Source organism: Schistocerca gregaria, chromosome 2 (genome assembly GCF_023897955.1).
Source record: "Schistocerca gregaria isolate iqSchGreg1 chromosome 2, iqSchGreg1.2, whole genome shotgun sequence".
NCBI classification, from domain to species: domain Eukaryota; kingdom Metazoa; phylum Arthropoda; class Insecta; order Orthoptera; family Acrididae; genus Schistocerca; species Schistocerca gregaria.
The window spans coordinates 361656025-361673069 of NC_064921.1; the positions used below are offsets into that span (position 1 = coordinate 361656025).

The following is a 17045-nucleotide window of genomic DNA, read 5'->3' on the forward strand; positions in this document are numbered from 1 at the left end:
CCATCTGACTCTTTTTCTGTTGCACTTCCTTGATATGCTGGCACCACTTGATGTGGCACCACTTGATGAACTCCTTGGCTGATGTGGCATCCTTTACCAGGAGAGCTTGGTACATGTCTTCTGTGTCCCTTTTATCACTGTGTTAGCTTCCATTATATTCAGATTCACAATGTGACATTGGATCAGAACATTATGTGTGTGAGACTGTGTCATTATTCCATGAAATTAGGCTCTATTCTTCAATAGTTCTTCAGCTAAGTGAACTTGGTGCCGATTGTCACCAAACATTTTATTCAGTTTGGTCTGGAACTACACACTGCTATTGAGTTGCTCTTTGTTGTTCTCGAACCATTGCTAGACTTTGCGTTTAGAGTAAAAGCACACATGTGCCACGTGCATCATGTCATCTGACTTGTTGTATTTAGTGACTCAATCAAATCCTTTCATTCATTTCATCTGGTCCTTACCAGTGTCTCCAGAAAACTATAATGGATGCCTGATGGCAGCTGAGTTACTGCTGTTGTCTGTTTTGGAATCCATTGGTCTTCTGAATATATGAAGTATGGGAACAGTATCATGCTTGTTCCTATCCATATAGGCAATGGCTTGTATGTTGCCTAATTGGAGCCATTGTGATGTAGATGTTCTGAAGTACTCATCTTCTCCATCAAAGAGCATCATATTGTAACCACACTAAAATCCAAAATTCGAAGCAGGGTCATCAATTAAGTACAACACTCAGCACTGAACGTATGTTTATTACAAATGCCAGCCTCCAGCCAGAACCAAACTGAATTCCTGGACAGAGTGTGCAGCTACATGTACTGACATATAATATTCCACAATATACAAACATCACAAATATAAGGAACTTCAAAAACCTTCCAGAAATGATAACTACTAAATAACAAACAATTGCTGGTTGTCATATTTGATCTGTCAAGCCACAGCAAGCCGGACAGTGGCACTAACTGCTACATTGCACAGCATGCACCACAGCTCGTGCTAATGGATGAGCACTTCAAACCAGCTGCAATAAAGATGAAGATGCTGCAGAGAAATTATGAATAATTGTAAGAGGTAGCTTACAAAATCCATGTGAAATTGCTTCTTGAGTATTGTTCATTAGTTTGAGTTTCTTACTAAATATAATTAATGATTAATTGAAGAGCATTGTTATGAGCTTTTGTGGTAAGCATGAGAATGTTGTGGAGTGGTTCATCCATTTTAGCAAGATGGCGCCGCACGGTAAAACAGTAAATGAGGACGGCTCCGATAAATATGACTATAAAAGTGTTAACAATTGTAAGATATGCGACAAAAAAGTGATTAAAGGTATTCGGTGTAAAGGCTGTCACCGCTGGTTCCACGAGAAGTGCGCTAAATTAAGCATAAAATTTGTAAATGAGGACTACATATGGACTTGTTCCACGTGTGTCAGTGATGCAGTGGAAAACAAATTTAGAAACGCCATCATGGAAAAAGACAAAAAAATCAGAGTACTTCAAAGTGATTTACTTACTCTGAAGAATAAGTGTACATGTGGTACAAAGGTACATCTTCAATACAAGGAACCAAGTGTAAACAAACCAGACTCCTTCTCGGTAAGAGAAGACGATTTCTCGTCTAAGGAAGAAACATCGAAAGAAGTCTTCTCAGCATCATGTAAAAACGATTCTATGAAGAAGACACAACAGAAGAAGACGGTGAAAATATTCGGGGACAGTCACGGCCGCAACATTCGAGAACTCTTGACAAACAGTGTAAATAACGATATTCAAATCTCAGGCATTATAAAGCCTGGTGCCAGTTTTGACAATGTGGTTAAAAGTGTTAATGAAGATTGCTCAAATCTCACAAAAAAAGACAGTGTGGTGATAAAAGGAGGTGCAAACAACGTTTACAGAAATGAAGCCACGGCATTTGTTAAGAAGCTGATCACAGTGCTGCGGTTCCTGCATTTTACAAACGTAATTGTAACAACACTCCCACAAAGGTATGATCTTCTGGACTGGTCGTGTGTTAACAAAGAAATTCGATGAATGAATTATAAGTTAAAAAGTTTTTGTGCCAAATTTGTAAATGTAAAGCCCATAGATATTGATACTTACGAAAGTTAACTGTTTCACACGCTATAGAATGCATCACAACAAACATGGTAGGGAAAGATTAGCTGTGAATATTAACGATGTACTTGAACTGATATCTCATTATAACAAAAACAGACCTGTTATTGCAATGGAAGCTACTTCACAGGGAAACTAATACGGCGGACCAATTCCTATGGAATTAGGTCTGAAAGAACTAACAAAGCGAGGGACCGTAAATTTGCAGTAAAAACTCACATCGGTGTAAACTTTGCCGACAGTTTAATAGATACTGTAAATTCTTTAGTCAGTAAAAATAGCTTCATAATGCACTTAAACATAGGTGGTGTGTCGGGAGAAATGATGAACAAACTATATGATTTAGAAATACTCTTAGGGCAAATTAACTCTGTAAAAGTCATATGTTTGAATGAACATTGGCTTAAATGGGACACTGTCAAGCTACTAAATTCACTCTCAGGATACAAGTTAGCATCGAGTTTTTGCAGAAAAAGGGGTATGTGGGATAATGTATATTAGTTGAACAGACACACAACTTCGAAGCCAAAATGACATTCGATTGTTTAAATGAGGAACAGATATTCGAAAGCTGTTGCATTGAGCTGTCTGAATACGGTTTACTAATCATAAGCATATATCATGTCCTGGAATATTGGGCTACTAGGGCATTTCCAGAGAAATTTGAAACTCTGCTAAGTAGGTTGCCGGTAGGGAAACCATATAAAAAGATTGTAATTTGTTCTGATTTTAATATAGATATAAGAGACGAAAACAGATTTGTTACCACCCTGAAGGATTTGTTGGCTACAAATGGCTTAACACTAAATTTTACTGAGTACACCAGGGTAACAGCCACTTCTGCCACACGCATTGATAATATAGTGAGCAGCAAAAATTATGGGAATACACAAAAACATATATTAGACTTAGGAATATCTGATCACTCAGCACTTTTTATGTCATTGCCATACATACACAAAACATATAGGCCAACAGTGAAATTGGTCAGAAATTTCAGCCAGCCAAATATAAACACATTTATCTTGAAATTAAAGGAAACCCATTGGACCTTCAGCAACCATTGTTCAGTAAACAAAAATTACAACACTTTCATATCTGAATTCAAGAACATTTTCAATGAATGCTTTCCCTCATATCAACAAATGATAAATACAATAAAAGTAAGACATGGATTACAGAAGGTATCAGGATCTCTAGCATTAGAAAGAGAGAAATGCGTAATGAAGCGAAAACCAACCGTGATGCTGAATTTATTAGGTACAAAATCAAATACAAAAAAATATTTGATCAGGTAGTTAAACAAGCTAAATGATTCGCAAACAGTAAATATATAGCTAATGCCCCAAATAAATCAAAGGCAGTACGACAGGTTGTCAAGAAAGAAACAGGTACTGAAGAAACAAAACATTTTAATTACAAACTAGAAATTGGTGGGAATACTGTTTTTAACACTCGGCACATCTGTGAAGAATTTAATAAGTACTTCATAACCACAAACAAAATTCATAACTTTATACTTCCACAAATAAGACCTGATGCAGTACTACAGGCATCAAGAGTGTTTAAATTTACTGCAGTATCATGTTTTCATGAAGTAGCTAACATCATACAATCCCTAAAAAATCTTAAATCTGTGGGCTGGGATGAAATTCCAACAAATATCATAAAGGCAGGAAGTGATAGCATTGCACCTCAACTCTGTAAAATAATAAACCAATCATTTGATGAGGGCTGCTTCCCAGACAGACTGAAATATGCTGAAGTCTGTCTAGTCTACAAAAAGGGAAAACAAGAAGATTTTGTAAATTTCCGCCCAGTGTCTATACTCCCAGTTTTCTCTAAAATAGTTGAACGAATAGTATGTAATCAATTAGAAAAGTACAATAAGGAAGGTAATATTATTCTCAATAACCAATATGGGTTTTGGAAGGGACGAAACACTTTACAAGCTGTAAATGAACTAATCTCCAAAGTAAGTAAATGCCTTGACAACAAACAAAGTGTATCTGGTATTTTTTGTGACCTGTCAAAGGCATTTGACACAGTAAACCATAAGCTACTGCTCCAAAAATTGGGTACCTATGGCTTCCATGGAAAATCTATAAGATGGTTTTCATCTTATCTCAAAAACAGATACCAAAGGGTGGTGATACATCAAAAGGGAGAGAAAACTTGTTCTAGCTGGAAAGAAATTCAAGCAGGTGTGCCTCAGGGCTCGATGTTAGGACCACTTCTGTTCTTATATTACATAAACGACATGCCTGACAAAGTAAATACAGATACAATACTTTACGCAGATGATTCAACTGCTGTAGTCTGCTGCAAAAACACTGACAAATTAGTAAGAACCATGAAACAAACTCTACAAGAACTTGAACAATGGATAAAAGATAATGCTATGAAATTAAATCTTGAAAAAACCCAAATCATACACTTCAGGACCAAACAAACTACTGAATGTATGTCACAAATAGAATATTCTGGTAAAGAACTGGCCACAGTTGATTCTGTAAAATTTCTTGGGATAACTTTAAATAAAAACTTCCAATGGACCGACCATGTGGACAGTTTACTGAAGAAATTAAATAGTCTAGTTTATGCAATGAGGGTACTACACAAAGTAACGGATTTAACAGTGAAGAAAACTGTATACCACGCTTATTTCATAACACTTATAAGATATGGAATAATATTTTGGGGTGCTGAAAAGACAAACCTCCTTCGAATCTTCAAATTACAAAAAAAAGTTAATCAGAGCGAATGGCAGGAACCAATAGTAGACATTCATGCAAACCACTATTCAAAAGCCTGGACTTCATGACAATCCCTTCCATCTTCATGTATGAAATACTTCTCTTTGAACAGAAAAAACTCACATCTGTTTGAAGGAAATAGATGCCTATGAAACTAGACATAAATTGAAATACATGCTACCTTGTCACCGACTCACAGTATATGAAAATACTCCATATTACATGGCTCTGAAGATCAGAAATAAGATAAGGCCAATATTTGGTGAATCTACATTGTGGACCATTGGCACATACCTAAAAAGCAAATGTTATTATAGTCTAGAAGAATTTATAAATGAGTAGAAAGCAATATTATAGTTTAGAAGAATTTATAAATAGGAATAGGGAGTAAAGATGCAAGTACAAATGGTATACTTTCGAAGCCAGATAGATACAAAGTATACACGTTCACTTTATATTCATGTTTATATATAGAATTATATGGCGGTTTGTATCCCGTTCAATACATCCATACTTCATATAGGTGTGTGAAGGCTATAGTAATGATTCAATGAGTTAGGAAAAAGATTTAAAATATAATGTTGTATTTTTATTATAATAAGCGAAGTATGTATGACGTATTTCCTGTAGTATATAAAATACTGTAACAACTCAGGTTAAAGACTGACGAGTCACCAATGTTCTCAATCGAATGATGGTATAAAAACATGTTATGTGACAATAAAGTATCTTATCTTATCTTATCTTATCCTACATATGAGGCCTAATGCATAGGGAGAGGTTCACTGTTGAAATTCTAAAAACACATGTTCAGCAAGAATCAAGCAACATATTACTTCCTTCTGCATACAAATTGTGAGCTAATTATGACTCTAAAATATGAGCAATTTGAGCTCATATGGAGAATTACTAAAAGTAGCTCGTCATCTGTGCCATTTTGAATTGAGATCATCCAGTGCATGAGGAGGATACCTGTATGATGCACTGCAAGTTTCAGCTGGTCCCATGCATGCTTAGTGAAGTCTGTGTTAGTAGAAACCACAGGTCATTCGATTCAGTTGAGTCCTGTCTCACGGATGAAAGTGTTTACGAGGCGGACAGATTATGCTCATATGCTATTGTCTTGAAATATTAACCATCACAAATATATTGACTGCAGGGTGTAAAATAGGCAAAATAGGCTAGAGGATCTTGTTCCAACACTGCACAGTTCTCAAATTTCCCTTTGAATTGATGAGAGGTGTGTGACATGCATACACAAAATGAGTCCAAAACAAGACTAAATCATCTACCTGTGCAATATGAAGGCTGCAAGCCAGAGACAGGCATTGATACCTGGCTACCTCCATCTCTTCTGACAAGATTACCAGTATCAGACAAATCCTGTGCTTGTTGTTCTACATAACTCAACACCACTGATACAGTCTCCACTCCACCTCTTCTATGCACCATGCTGATGAGGGTTTGAACTGTTGTTCATAATAGATTTCTGGAGGCCAAGCTGATTGTATGTAGTTTATTACATACTGTCAGGGTTCACACAGCACTCCCAGTTTCCTCCGAATAGGCACTTATCAGTTCTGTTTCATTCACCTTGGGTACCTAGAAACCATAACTTGTTGGTATCGGTCATCAGCAAGTGTTCTTAATAATGGACAACCACTATGAGACATTATCTTCAATGTTTTGTGTCATGTGTCAGCAGTTGAATGTTCGAATGCCATCATTGTGGTGTACTCCACTTCCCATGTATGCAGCCCTTCTTGCCATGCAGTGACAATGACATAAAGTTTGAGTGTGAAATGACCTTTCAAGCCATACTGAGAGAATGAACAGCCTGCGGAAGCCACATTTTCCTGTTCATGACTGAAGAGACAGCACTTACAATGTAGTTTACTTTTACCTCCATTCCACATGTTTCTGTATGGCAGTGATTTCATGTGGTCAAAGGAATATTGAGATAGAAGTTTTTGGGTGACAAACACCAACTGTGCTAGTCATGTGGTCATTACACAACTTTTTTCAATATTTTATATGGGATATGCTCATGCTAATCCGCTAGTATGAGCCTTAATTTGATGGACTTAATGGTCCTCCAATTTTCCTTAATTACATTATGAAATTGCTTTCAAAAAATAATTACAGTTTGAAAATAATAGTGAAATTCATAATGTTAGAAGAAGACGCCACTTGCACTCTCCTTCAGTCAGCCGTATTATGGCACAAAAAGAAGTTAGATATTCAGTATAAAAAATATTTGAACACTTTCCCATTGATGTAAAAATTTTAATAGAAAGTAAAATGTACCATAAATGCATACTCAGATAGTGAGCCTTTAGTCATATGTTTCACTTAGAGAGTATACTGTAGTTGTAAAACTGACTTGTTCCACATCATAGCAAGACATTGCAATTAACAATGCATGAGACATTGCTTGATGGTACACCAAACCAATAAAGCTGTGTTGCTTCTTAAATGTAACTTGAATGAAACAACACAAATTTGGTATATGTTCAAAAGAAACTGCCACACTGTAAAGGCATGTGGGATATGAGAAAGAAAGAATGGCTTCCAAAATATCTATTTCCCATTACTAAACAGTGTTCTTACTGGTACACACTAATTGGATTTTATTTTTAAATGCATTTTCTGCAAATATAATGGCAGGAATATTGACTGTTAGTGAAAACTTATAGATTAAGTTTCATTTCATCACAGGCTCTTTCCACCTGTCACTGTACTACAGTCCACAGAGTTATCCCCATATGTATCCAAATACCCTTTCCTTTTTCTATCTTCTCATCTTAACACAAAATTTCAGCCTTTCTCAAAATACAGTCATGCTGACTTCTCTGTCAAAACAACAATTTCATGTTGAACAGCCAGTTGAAAATCATACCTTTTATTCTTACTAACAATCCAAGGAAGTAGAAGTTAATTTAAAAGCAAACAAATAATGAGACAGAGATATATTGGAGTGACACCTCTCCAGTAATTGCCCTGGCTGTCATAAACTTTGCTTTTGATTGTAGCTCACCGAAAGGGAGAAAGGATTGGGTTCATAATTCTACTGGCACTAAGTTCATGGGAGTGTGAGCACAATTTCAGGTTGGACAAAAATGTGTGAGGAAACTGGTGGTCATCTTTTCAGAGGATCCAACCCTGCATTTGCCTCAAGTGCCTAAATCCATATGGCTGGACGTAGATTTGAATCACTGTCATAATAACTGTGCCATTTTGCTCAGCTCACTTCTTGGAGAAGATCAGGTATGGTGTAGACAAGTGAGTTGGTTGAGAACCCACTCTACAGGAGGATTATGCATTTGAAAGAGCACTTCCCTCAGTATTAGGGCTATTGGAAAATTCTGCTTGTATATGTCCTATGATACATGTCCTATGATGAGAATGTCATCATCCTCATCAACACCTTCATTACCACCACCACCATGAAAATAATGTCACAGAATAAATGTTGTGATTTAACTACTCAAGGTGATAAGAAACAGATGGTGAGCACGCGTAACAGAGAGGTAGGAAAATTAGTATCCCAATTCTTAACGCTTTGGAGAACAAGCCTGAGCAGAGCTCGGGCCACACTTCTGTGTTTAAAGGACTGTGCCCGAGTATAGGTTGGGCTGCAATTTTCTTGGCATGTGAGCCACCTATCACTCAAAAACAGGACACATTTAATATGAGAACAATGTTGGGGCATCTCGTTGCATGTTCCTTGACTAGTGCTGCCTTCTGTTGTCAAGTTCTAGAATCATTTTCAAAGAAACATTCGTGAATGTAACAGCTTCTGTTATGAATAGCTAAGTCACTACGATCAAACCGACATAAATTCGAACATGCAGTCATTATGTTTCACAGTTTTCTGTAATTCTACAACAAATATATAATGTTTGTTGCCTGATTGTTAAGGATACAATACCACATTAGATACTGGGACACTGGATGAGGGCATGTGTTGCTGATAACAAGTAATGGCCATATGATTAATAAAAAAATGCCAAGTTTTGATCAAGCCAATTGGAAAATTTAGTGCAGCAAAGTCTTTGCATTTTGTCCTCCCCAACATTTGAACACTTTCTGTCCAAGAGAGAAACAAATGAAAATATTTGAGCATCACTGTTGGGAATTGCTAACCTCCATGAAATGCAGCAAAAGAGTGAGAAATTTCAAGTACAAAGGCCCAGACTATACTACTGTGGCACAACCAGTTTCAACAGCCAAGGAATTTCTGGCACAAAGAGAGAGAAACTCCATAGCTTTGTAATAACTAATGGAGTTTTAAACTTTGGCTCAACCACATATAATTTGTGATAAGTTACACGTGACTAAACTCTTGCTACGTGTGATGTAGCTAAAGTTAAATAGTCCACAAATTACATAGCAACCAAAATCTCACTTCCAGCTATAACTGAAAAATGTAAACTTCATAATAACTGTTTGTTGATATTATGATTTACTAAAATCAATAGCCAGTGAGATTTGGACACTCTGTTTGTTTATTCCTGCAAGCTTTAAGGAGAAGACAAAGAGTACGCGAAGGAACTTGCCCCCATTCTTGCAGCAGTGTACCGTAGGTCTCTTGAAGATCGTAGCATTCCAAATGATTGGAAAAGGGCACAGGTCATCTCCGTTTTCAAGAAGGGACATTGAACAGATGTGCAGAACTATAGACCTATATCTCTACGGTCGATCAGTTGTAGAATTTTGGAACACATATTATGTTCGAGTATAATGACTTTTCTGGAGACTAGAAATCTTCTCTGTAGGAATCAGCATGGGTTTCGAAAAAGACGATCGTGTGAAACCCAGCTCGCGCTATTCGTCCACGAGACTCAGAGAAACCATAGACATGGGTTCCCAGGTAGATTCCGTGTTTCTTGACTTCCTCAAGGTGTTCGATACAGTTCCCCACAGTCGTTTAATGAACGAATTAAGAGCATATGGACTATCAGACCAATTGTGTGATTGGATTGAACAGTTCCTAGATATCAGAACACAGCATGTCATTCTCAATGGAGAGAACTCTTCTGAAGTAAGAGTGATTTCAGGTGTGCCACAGGGGAGTGTCGTAGGAATGTTGCTACCGTATTTACTCGAATCTAAGCCGCACTTTTTTTCCGGTTTTTGTAGTCCCTAAAACGGCCTGCGGCTTAGAATCGATTACAAAGCAAGCGGAAGTTCTAAAAAATGTTGGTAGGTGCCGCCGCAACTAACTTCTGCCGTCGAATATATGTAGCACTTCACAGGCATGCTTTGTAGGCACAAAGATAAATATTGGCGCCAAAACCTCTGCGTCAGTAAATAAATTAAAAAAAAAAAGGTGGAAGACGAGCTTTTTTTTCTCCGCCCTCAGTTTCGAGCACTGCATTTTCATACATTATCCAACGAAGTAAATACAAATTCCATATTGTTCATCTTCGAATGTAGCAGAATTTTAATGTACTATGAAAATCCGGCAGGCAAGACTGTTTGGGATGTTTGTCAATATGGCCAACACTACGTTTTGAATTTTTTCCTATCTGTGAGAAGAGATGCTTGCTAATAGGAACCTGACGAAATGTGAATCACATGCAGTATTCTTTTCACAATAAGAAAGAATACAGATATAAACATTTTGCCATGTATTCTTTTGTGTTTGCTGCTATCTCATTTAAATCCAGTCTGCCTAATAAACTATGAAACTAGAGATAACAGCAAACGCGGAAGAATATACATAACGTGTCATGTTTATATTTTTATTATTCTTATGCCTAATAGTGATACAGTCAGAAATGAAGCACGGCAACTGACTAGATTTTTAAATCTAAGATGACTCTAATTTCTGTGCAGAATTTGATGTACTAAAGAAGCGGCCACAAAGATTTTCAAACGGAGAATAATTTTCACCCAACTCTCGTTCAGAACATGTTCTATCATACGCAGTCTATTGTTTGGTTCTTGTTAAACATTATCAAAGAAAGCAGCAGTGTAAGTAACAACAAATACCAGTCTCTTGCCATTGTTTCGCTAATGAGACGATTCCTCTCTCTCTCTCTCTCTCTCTCTCTCTCTCTCTCTCTCTCCTTTTTTAAAAAGCAGCGGTAGCACGCACAAAAGCAAGCCATGCCGCGAGCGGCGAAAGGCCGTAAACATGCACTATCAGAATGCGACAAACAATAAACAATGCATGACACAGTACAGTAATGCATTTTCAGCTTAGAGTGACGTTAACACCTATAACAGAGAAAACAGCACTTATCAGAACAAAGCAAAATAAGCAATCGATTCAAACCAGACGAAGCACGTGAGAAAGGAAGGGTACCCGTATAAATACGGACAGAGCGCCTGATGCATAGCAATGGCTACCTGGTAAAGCTTAACTGCTAATCTTACGACTCGAGCCAAACTACTGTAGCTGCATCGTCATTCATTCGACCTAAATTGTGTCTCGTATTACAATGGACCAACTTTGTTTCAATTTGGAGGTGCGTCCTAAAACTTTTTTCTCCCCTTGAATTTCGAGTCTCAAATTTCACGTGCGGCTTAGATGCGGGAATTTTTTTTTTTTTTCTTTATTTCGAGTCTCATTTTTCAGGTGCGGCTTAGATTTGAGTAAATACGGTATTCACATAAATGACCTTGTGGATGACATCAGAAGTTCACTGAGGCTTTTTGCAGATGATGCTGTGGTATATCGAGAGGTTGTAACAATGGAAAATTGTACTGAATTGCAGGAGGATCTGCAGTGAATTGACACATGGTGCAGGGAATGACAATTGAATCTCACTGTAGACAAGTGTAATGTGCTGCGAATACATAGAAAGAAAGATCCTCATCATTTAGTGACAATATAGTAGGTCAGCAACTGGAAGCAGTTAATTCCATAAATTATCTGGGTGTACACATTAGGAGTGATTTAAAATGGAATGATCATATAAAGTTGATCGTCGGTAAAGCAGATGCCAGACTGAGATTCATTGGAAGAATCCTAAGGAAATGCAATCTGAAAACAAAGGAAGTAGGTTACAGTACGCTTGTTCACCCACTGCTTGAATACTGCTCAGCAGTGTGGGATCCGTACCAGATAGGGTTGTTAGAAGAGATAAAGAAGATCCAACGGAGAGCAGCGCGCTTCATTACAGGATCATTTAGTAATTGCGAAACCGTTACGGAGATGATAGATAAACTCCAGTGGAAGACTCTGCAGGATAGATGCTCAGTAGCTCGGTACGAGCTTTTGTTGAAGTTTCGAGAACATACTTTCATCGAGGAGTCAAGCAGTATATTGCTCCCTCCTACTTATATCTCGCGAAGAGACCATGAGGATAAAATCAGAGAGATTAGAGCCCACACATAGGCATCCCGACAATCCTTTCCATGAACACTCCAAGACTGGAATAGAAGAGAGAACCGATAGAGGTACTCTAGATACCCTCCGCCACACACCGTCAGGTGGCTTGCGGAGTATGGATGTAGATGTAGATAACAGGTAAGTTATGGGCTGAATCTTTATATGCTGTTGAACAATGTAATACAAAAGGCCTGCTACACCCATTGAGTAATCTCAGTGTATCACAGTTAATGTTTATAATTGTCGTTAACACTATTGAAATCATGGCATCACAATCAGAAATAAGTTTTTGATTTTATAATTCAATAGTCTGGAAAGTAATGTGAATGAAATCTTAAAAAATCATGTTGAAAACATTGATAGAAAAGTCCAGGTTTCACCACTGTTAATCGCATTGTCCACGAAACCAGTCACTTGGAACATGTTAATAAAGTTTGTGATTCATAAAAAAGAAACAAATGGTTCCCCTTCTGGTTATTGTTTCATGTATTAGAGGTCAAATTAGTACACACCTGCACAGCCTTGGAAATTATTCATGTAAATTAGTTTAATCCAATCTAGCTATGTCATTGGCTTAACTCACTGATGAGCTTCCAGGTTAGAGATCGTTTTCCACCTACTCGCAACCCTTCTTGAATATGTTGTGACATCTCAGAACTTCTCATTGTGAAAAACATTGAAATGCACACAGATAGTGATGGTGAGCCCAGGTGCAACTGACTAGACACTGTCTGACACTGAGACCCTCAACCATCATTTCCTCCTCTAGTGAACACTATGCAACCCATAGGAGTTCCAGGAAGAACTTTATTGCATTAATGTTGAGACAGACCTTGTATATGAAATACATTGTTTAAGATATGCCCTTTCTTGACTCAATGTAATATTGGCCATAGCAATCATATTGCTTTCATGACACTTTTAAGTACTCAAAATTTCTGTTTTAATTAATTAATTTTTTGTCATTGTTGTTCTTGTGGTCTTCAGTCCTGAGACTGGTTTGATGCAGCTCTCCATCCTAATCTATCCTGTGCAAGCTCCTTCATCTCCCAGTACCTACTGCAACCTACATCCTTCTGAATCTGCTTAGTGTATTCATCTCTTGGTCTCCCTCTACGATTTTTATCCTCCACACTGCCCTCAAATGCTAAATTTGTGATCCCTCGATGCCTCAGGACATGTCCTATCAACCGATCCCTTCTTCTAGTCAAGTTGTGCCACAAAGTTCTCTTCTCCCCAATCCTATTCAATACCTCCTCATTAGTTACGTGATCTACTCACCTAATCTTCAACATTCTTCTGTAGCACCACATTTTGAAAGCTTCTATTCTCGTTTTGTCCAAACTATTTATTGTCCATGTTTCACTCCCATACATGGCTACACTCCATACAAATAGTTTCAGAAACGACTTCCTGACACTTAAATCTATACTTGATTTTAACAAATTTCTCTTCTTCAGAAAGGCTTTTCTTTCCATTGCCAGTCTACATTTTATAGCCTCTCTACTTCGACCATCATCAGTTATTTTGCTCCCCAAATAGCAAAACTCCTTTACTACTTTAAGTGTCTCATTTCCTAATCTAATTCCCTCAGCAGCACCCGACTTAATTTGACTACATTCCATTATCCTCGTTTAGCTTTTGTTGATGTTCATCTTATATCCTCCTTTCAAGACACTATCCATTCCATTCAACTGCTCTTCCAAAGTCCTTTGCTGTCTCTGACTGAATTACGATGTCATCGGTGAACCTCAAAGTTTTTGTTTCTTCTCCATGGATTTTAATACCAACTCTGAATTTTTCTTTTGTTTCCTTTACTGCTTGCACAATATGCAGATTGAATAACATCGGGGATAGGCTACAATCCTGTCTCACTCCCTTCCCAACCACTGCTTCCATTTCATGCCCCTCGACTCTTATAACTGCCACCTGGTTTCTGTACAAATTGTAAATAGCCTTTCACTTCCTGTATTTTACCCCTGCCACCTTCAGAATTTGAAAGAGAGTATTCCAGTCAACATTATCAAAAGCTTTCTCTAAGTCTACAAATGCTAGAAACGTAGGTTAGCCTTTCCTTAATCTTTCTTCTAAGATAAGTTGTAAGGTCAGTATTGCCTCACGTGTTCCAACAATTCTACGGAATCCAAACTGATCTTCCCCGAGGTCTGCTTCTACCAGTTTTTCCATTCGTCTGTAAATAATTCGCGTTAGTATTTTACAGCTGTGGCTTATTAAACTGATAGTTTAGTCAACACCTGCTTTGTTTGGGATTGGAATTATTACATTCTTCTTGAAGTCTGAGGGTATTTCGCCTGTCTCATACATCTTGCTCACCAGATGGTAGAGTTTTGTCAGGACTGGCTCTCCCAAGGCTGTCAGTAGTTCTAATGGAATGTTGTCTACTCCCGGGGCCTTGTTTCAACTCAGGTCTTTCAGTGCTCTGTCAAACCCTCCATGCAGTATTGTATCTCCCATTTCATCTTCATCTACATCGTCTTCCATTTCCATAATATTGTCCTGAAGAACATCACCCTTGTATAGTCCCTCTATATACTCCTTCCACCTTTCTGCTTTCTCTTCTTTGCTTAGAACTGGGTTTCCATCTGAGCTCTTGATGTTCATAGAAGTGGCTCTCTTTTCTCCAAAGGTCTCTTTAATTTTCCTGCAGGCAGAGTGTATCTTACCCCTTGTGAGATAAGCCTCTACATCCTTACATTTGTCCTCTAGCCATCCCTGCTTGGCCATTTTGCATTTCCTGTCGATCTCATTTTTGAGACGTTAGTATTCCTTTTTGCCTGCTTCATTTACTGCATTTTTATATTTTCTCCTTTCATCAATTAAATTCAATATTTCTTCTGTTACCCAAGGATTTCTACTATATCTCGTCTTCTTACCTACTTGATACTCTGCTGCCTTCACTACTTCATCCCTCCAGCTGGGCTGTTGCATACACGACTGTACTGCACCAGCCAAGCAGAGACAGGCCAGAGTACTGTATTGCAGTGCGTTTGTTGTTAAGAAGAGTGATCCAGTGGTCCTTCAGACATCATATCATTCTTCTTAACAGCAGCAGCGCAGTATCAGCAGATAAATACATGCATCTATGTCTGAAGGACCACTGCATCATTCTTCTTAACAACACAGGCACTGCAGTATGTATCGTATTTATCTCCTGATACCAGGCCGCGACTTTCTATTTAAAAGTGAATTACATAATGTGTGTGAGTACAGACTGTGATGCAGGAATAACAATAAATGGAAGTCTGGGTCTGGCCAGGAATTATGCATGGATAACCAAAGTGGTTAAGGCAACTGCTCACATAAAGCAGGAAATCTAGGTTTATTGTGGTCACTCCCTTATACAGGTGATGTTTGTCTTCACCAATTTGCAACTGTGAATACATTTCATGTATATTGGCAGGAGTGATCAAGATGTTTAAGCAACTGCAACTTGTAAAGCAATAGCCTTTACAAGTTTCACTTGCCTGCTGGTGATATAAGGGCTGTCTGGGAGCATCTGTGTCCTATTGAGCAGTGTTGTAATAGCCTGGCCTAGATGTTTGAGCATTGTCTCCAAATGATCAGCATTCAGATATATTTCCTACCTGGCACAGAGCTTTAATCTGTCAGAAAGTTTCAAACCACTCTGTACCTCAGTGCAGTGTAGAATATTCATTCTATTTATTTAAATATTTTCCTAAATAATGGAAACCAGTGTAGATATTTTTTTTGAAAAATTGTCTGTTATTGATTGGATGTGAGCCAAAGATGCTGATATCTTGTGCAACAGAGATAAACTACCACATTAAAAAATCTCATTGTTTTTTGTAGACGAACAGAAGGTCCATCAGTCCATGGAAAGAACATACCCTCAAAAGAGACTTCAGATAAACAGCTGGTAAGTTTATACTTGTATTATTATATTAAATGTTAGTCTCAGTAAGTGCTGATAAACTGTTTTAAGGAACTGCAATTACACATCAGATTTTAAGCATGCAGGACAATAAATTAACCACACACACGAGACATTATATAACACCACTTCTAGCCATGAAAAAGGGACTCTGTTTGGTGAGGAAGAGAATTCACAAGTTTCTTCATGCATGCCATATCTAAGTGCAGACACTCATTGGTGATGAGATCCTATAGAGCTCATGAATTTTGGGGACGTTAATTGATTTCTTCATCTGCTGTTTCAAACAGTCTCAGACATTTCTTGTGGTTTTATGATTGTGTGACTCAGCAAGCCAGTTGAGGCACAATAGGGCGCCTGAATGTTCAAAAACAAGGAACAAAGTATTGCAGTCCTGTAAAGATGACTTGTCATCTAGGAAGATGATATGCATAATGAAGATACAGAAGAAAGGGAACACTTAGTCATCAAAAATGTTTAAACAAACATGCTGGTCTGTGTTCATGGTAACATGAATAAGTGAACACAGGCCATAGCCAAAGAACACACACAAAACATCACAAAACCACCTCCAGGCTGAACTACATCCTCCACACACCATATGTTAGCCTTTGCACTTTTGGTGCACTTGATGCCTTGCATAATTTGAAAAGAGCCAAAATTGTGACTCATGCTGATTCAATTGTAGGTTACACAATGGCAGACTACAGTTATTGGTAGGATACTGGGGCACTCAGGCTCATCTACATAGATATTGTATACAAAGTATTGTATACAAAACATTTGTGTGCTCCATATTTATTTATTTGTTTGTTTATTTTTTTATTAAGCATCAATTTCATCAAGGAATTGATATAGGATATGACTTTTTGTGCATTAATACACAGTTTCAGATTATTACGGTAAAA

At 37.7% G+C, this 17045-nt stretch overlaps 1 protein-coding gene across 2 annotated transcripts in view; it reads left to right on the forward strand.

Annotated features, from left to right (window-relative positions):
* The window catches only part of LOC126337076 (pseudouridine-5'-phosphate glycosidase-like), a 1418644-nt gene that overhangs the window by 133029 nt on the left and 1268570 nt on the right, over positions 1 to 17045 (forward strand). For both annotated transcript variants that reach the window (XM_050001420.1, XM_050001421.1), the window contains exon 9: positions 16056 to 16122. In XM_050001420.1, the coding sequence (XP_049857377.1) occupies positions 16056 to 16122 (67 nt within the window). The remainder of the gene's footprint in view (positions 1 to 16055; positions 16123 to 17045) is intronic.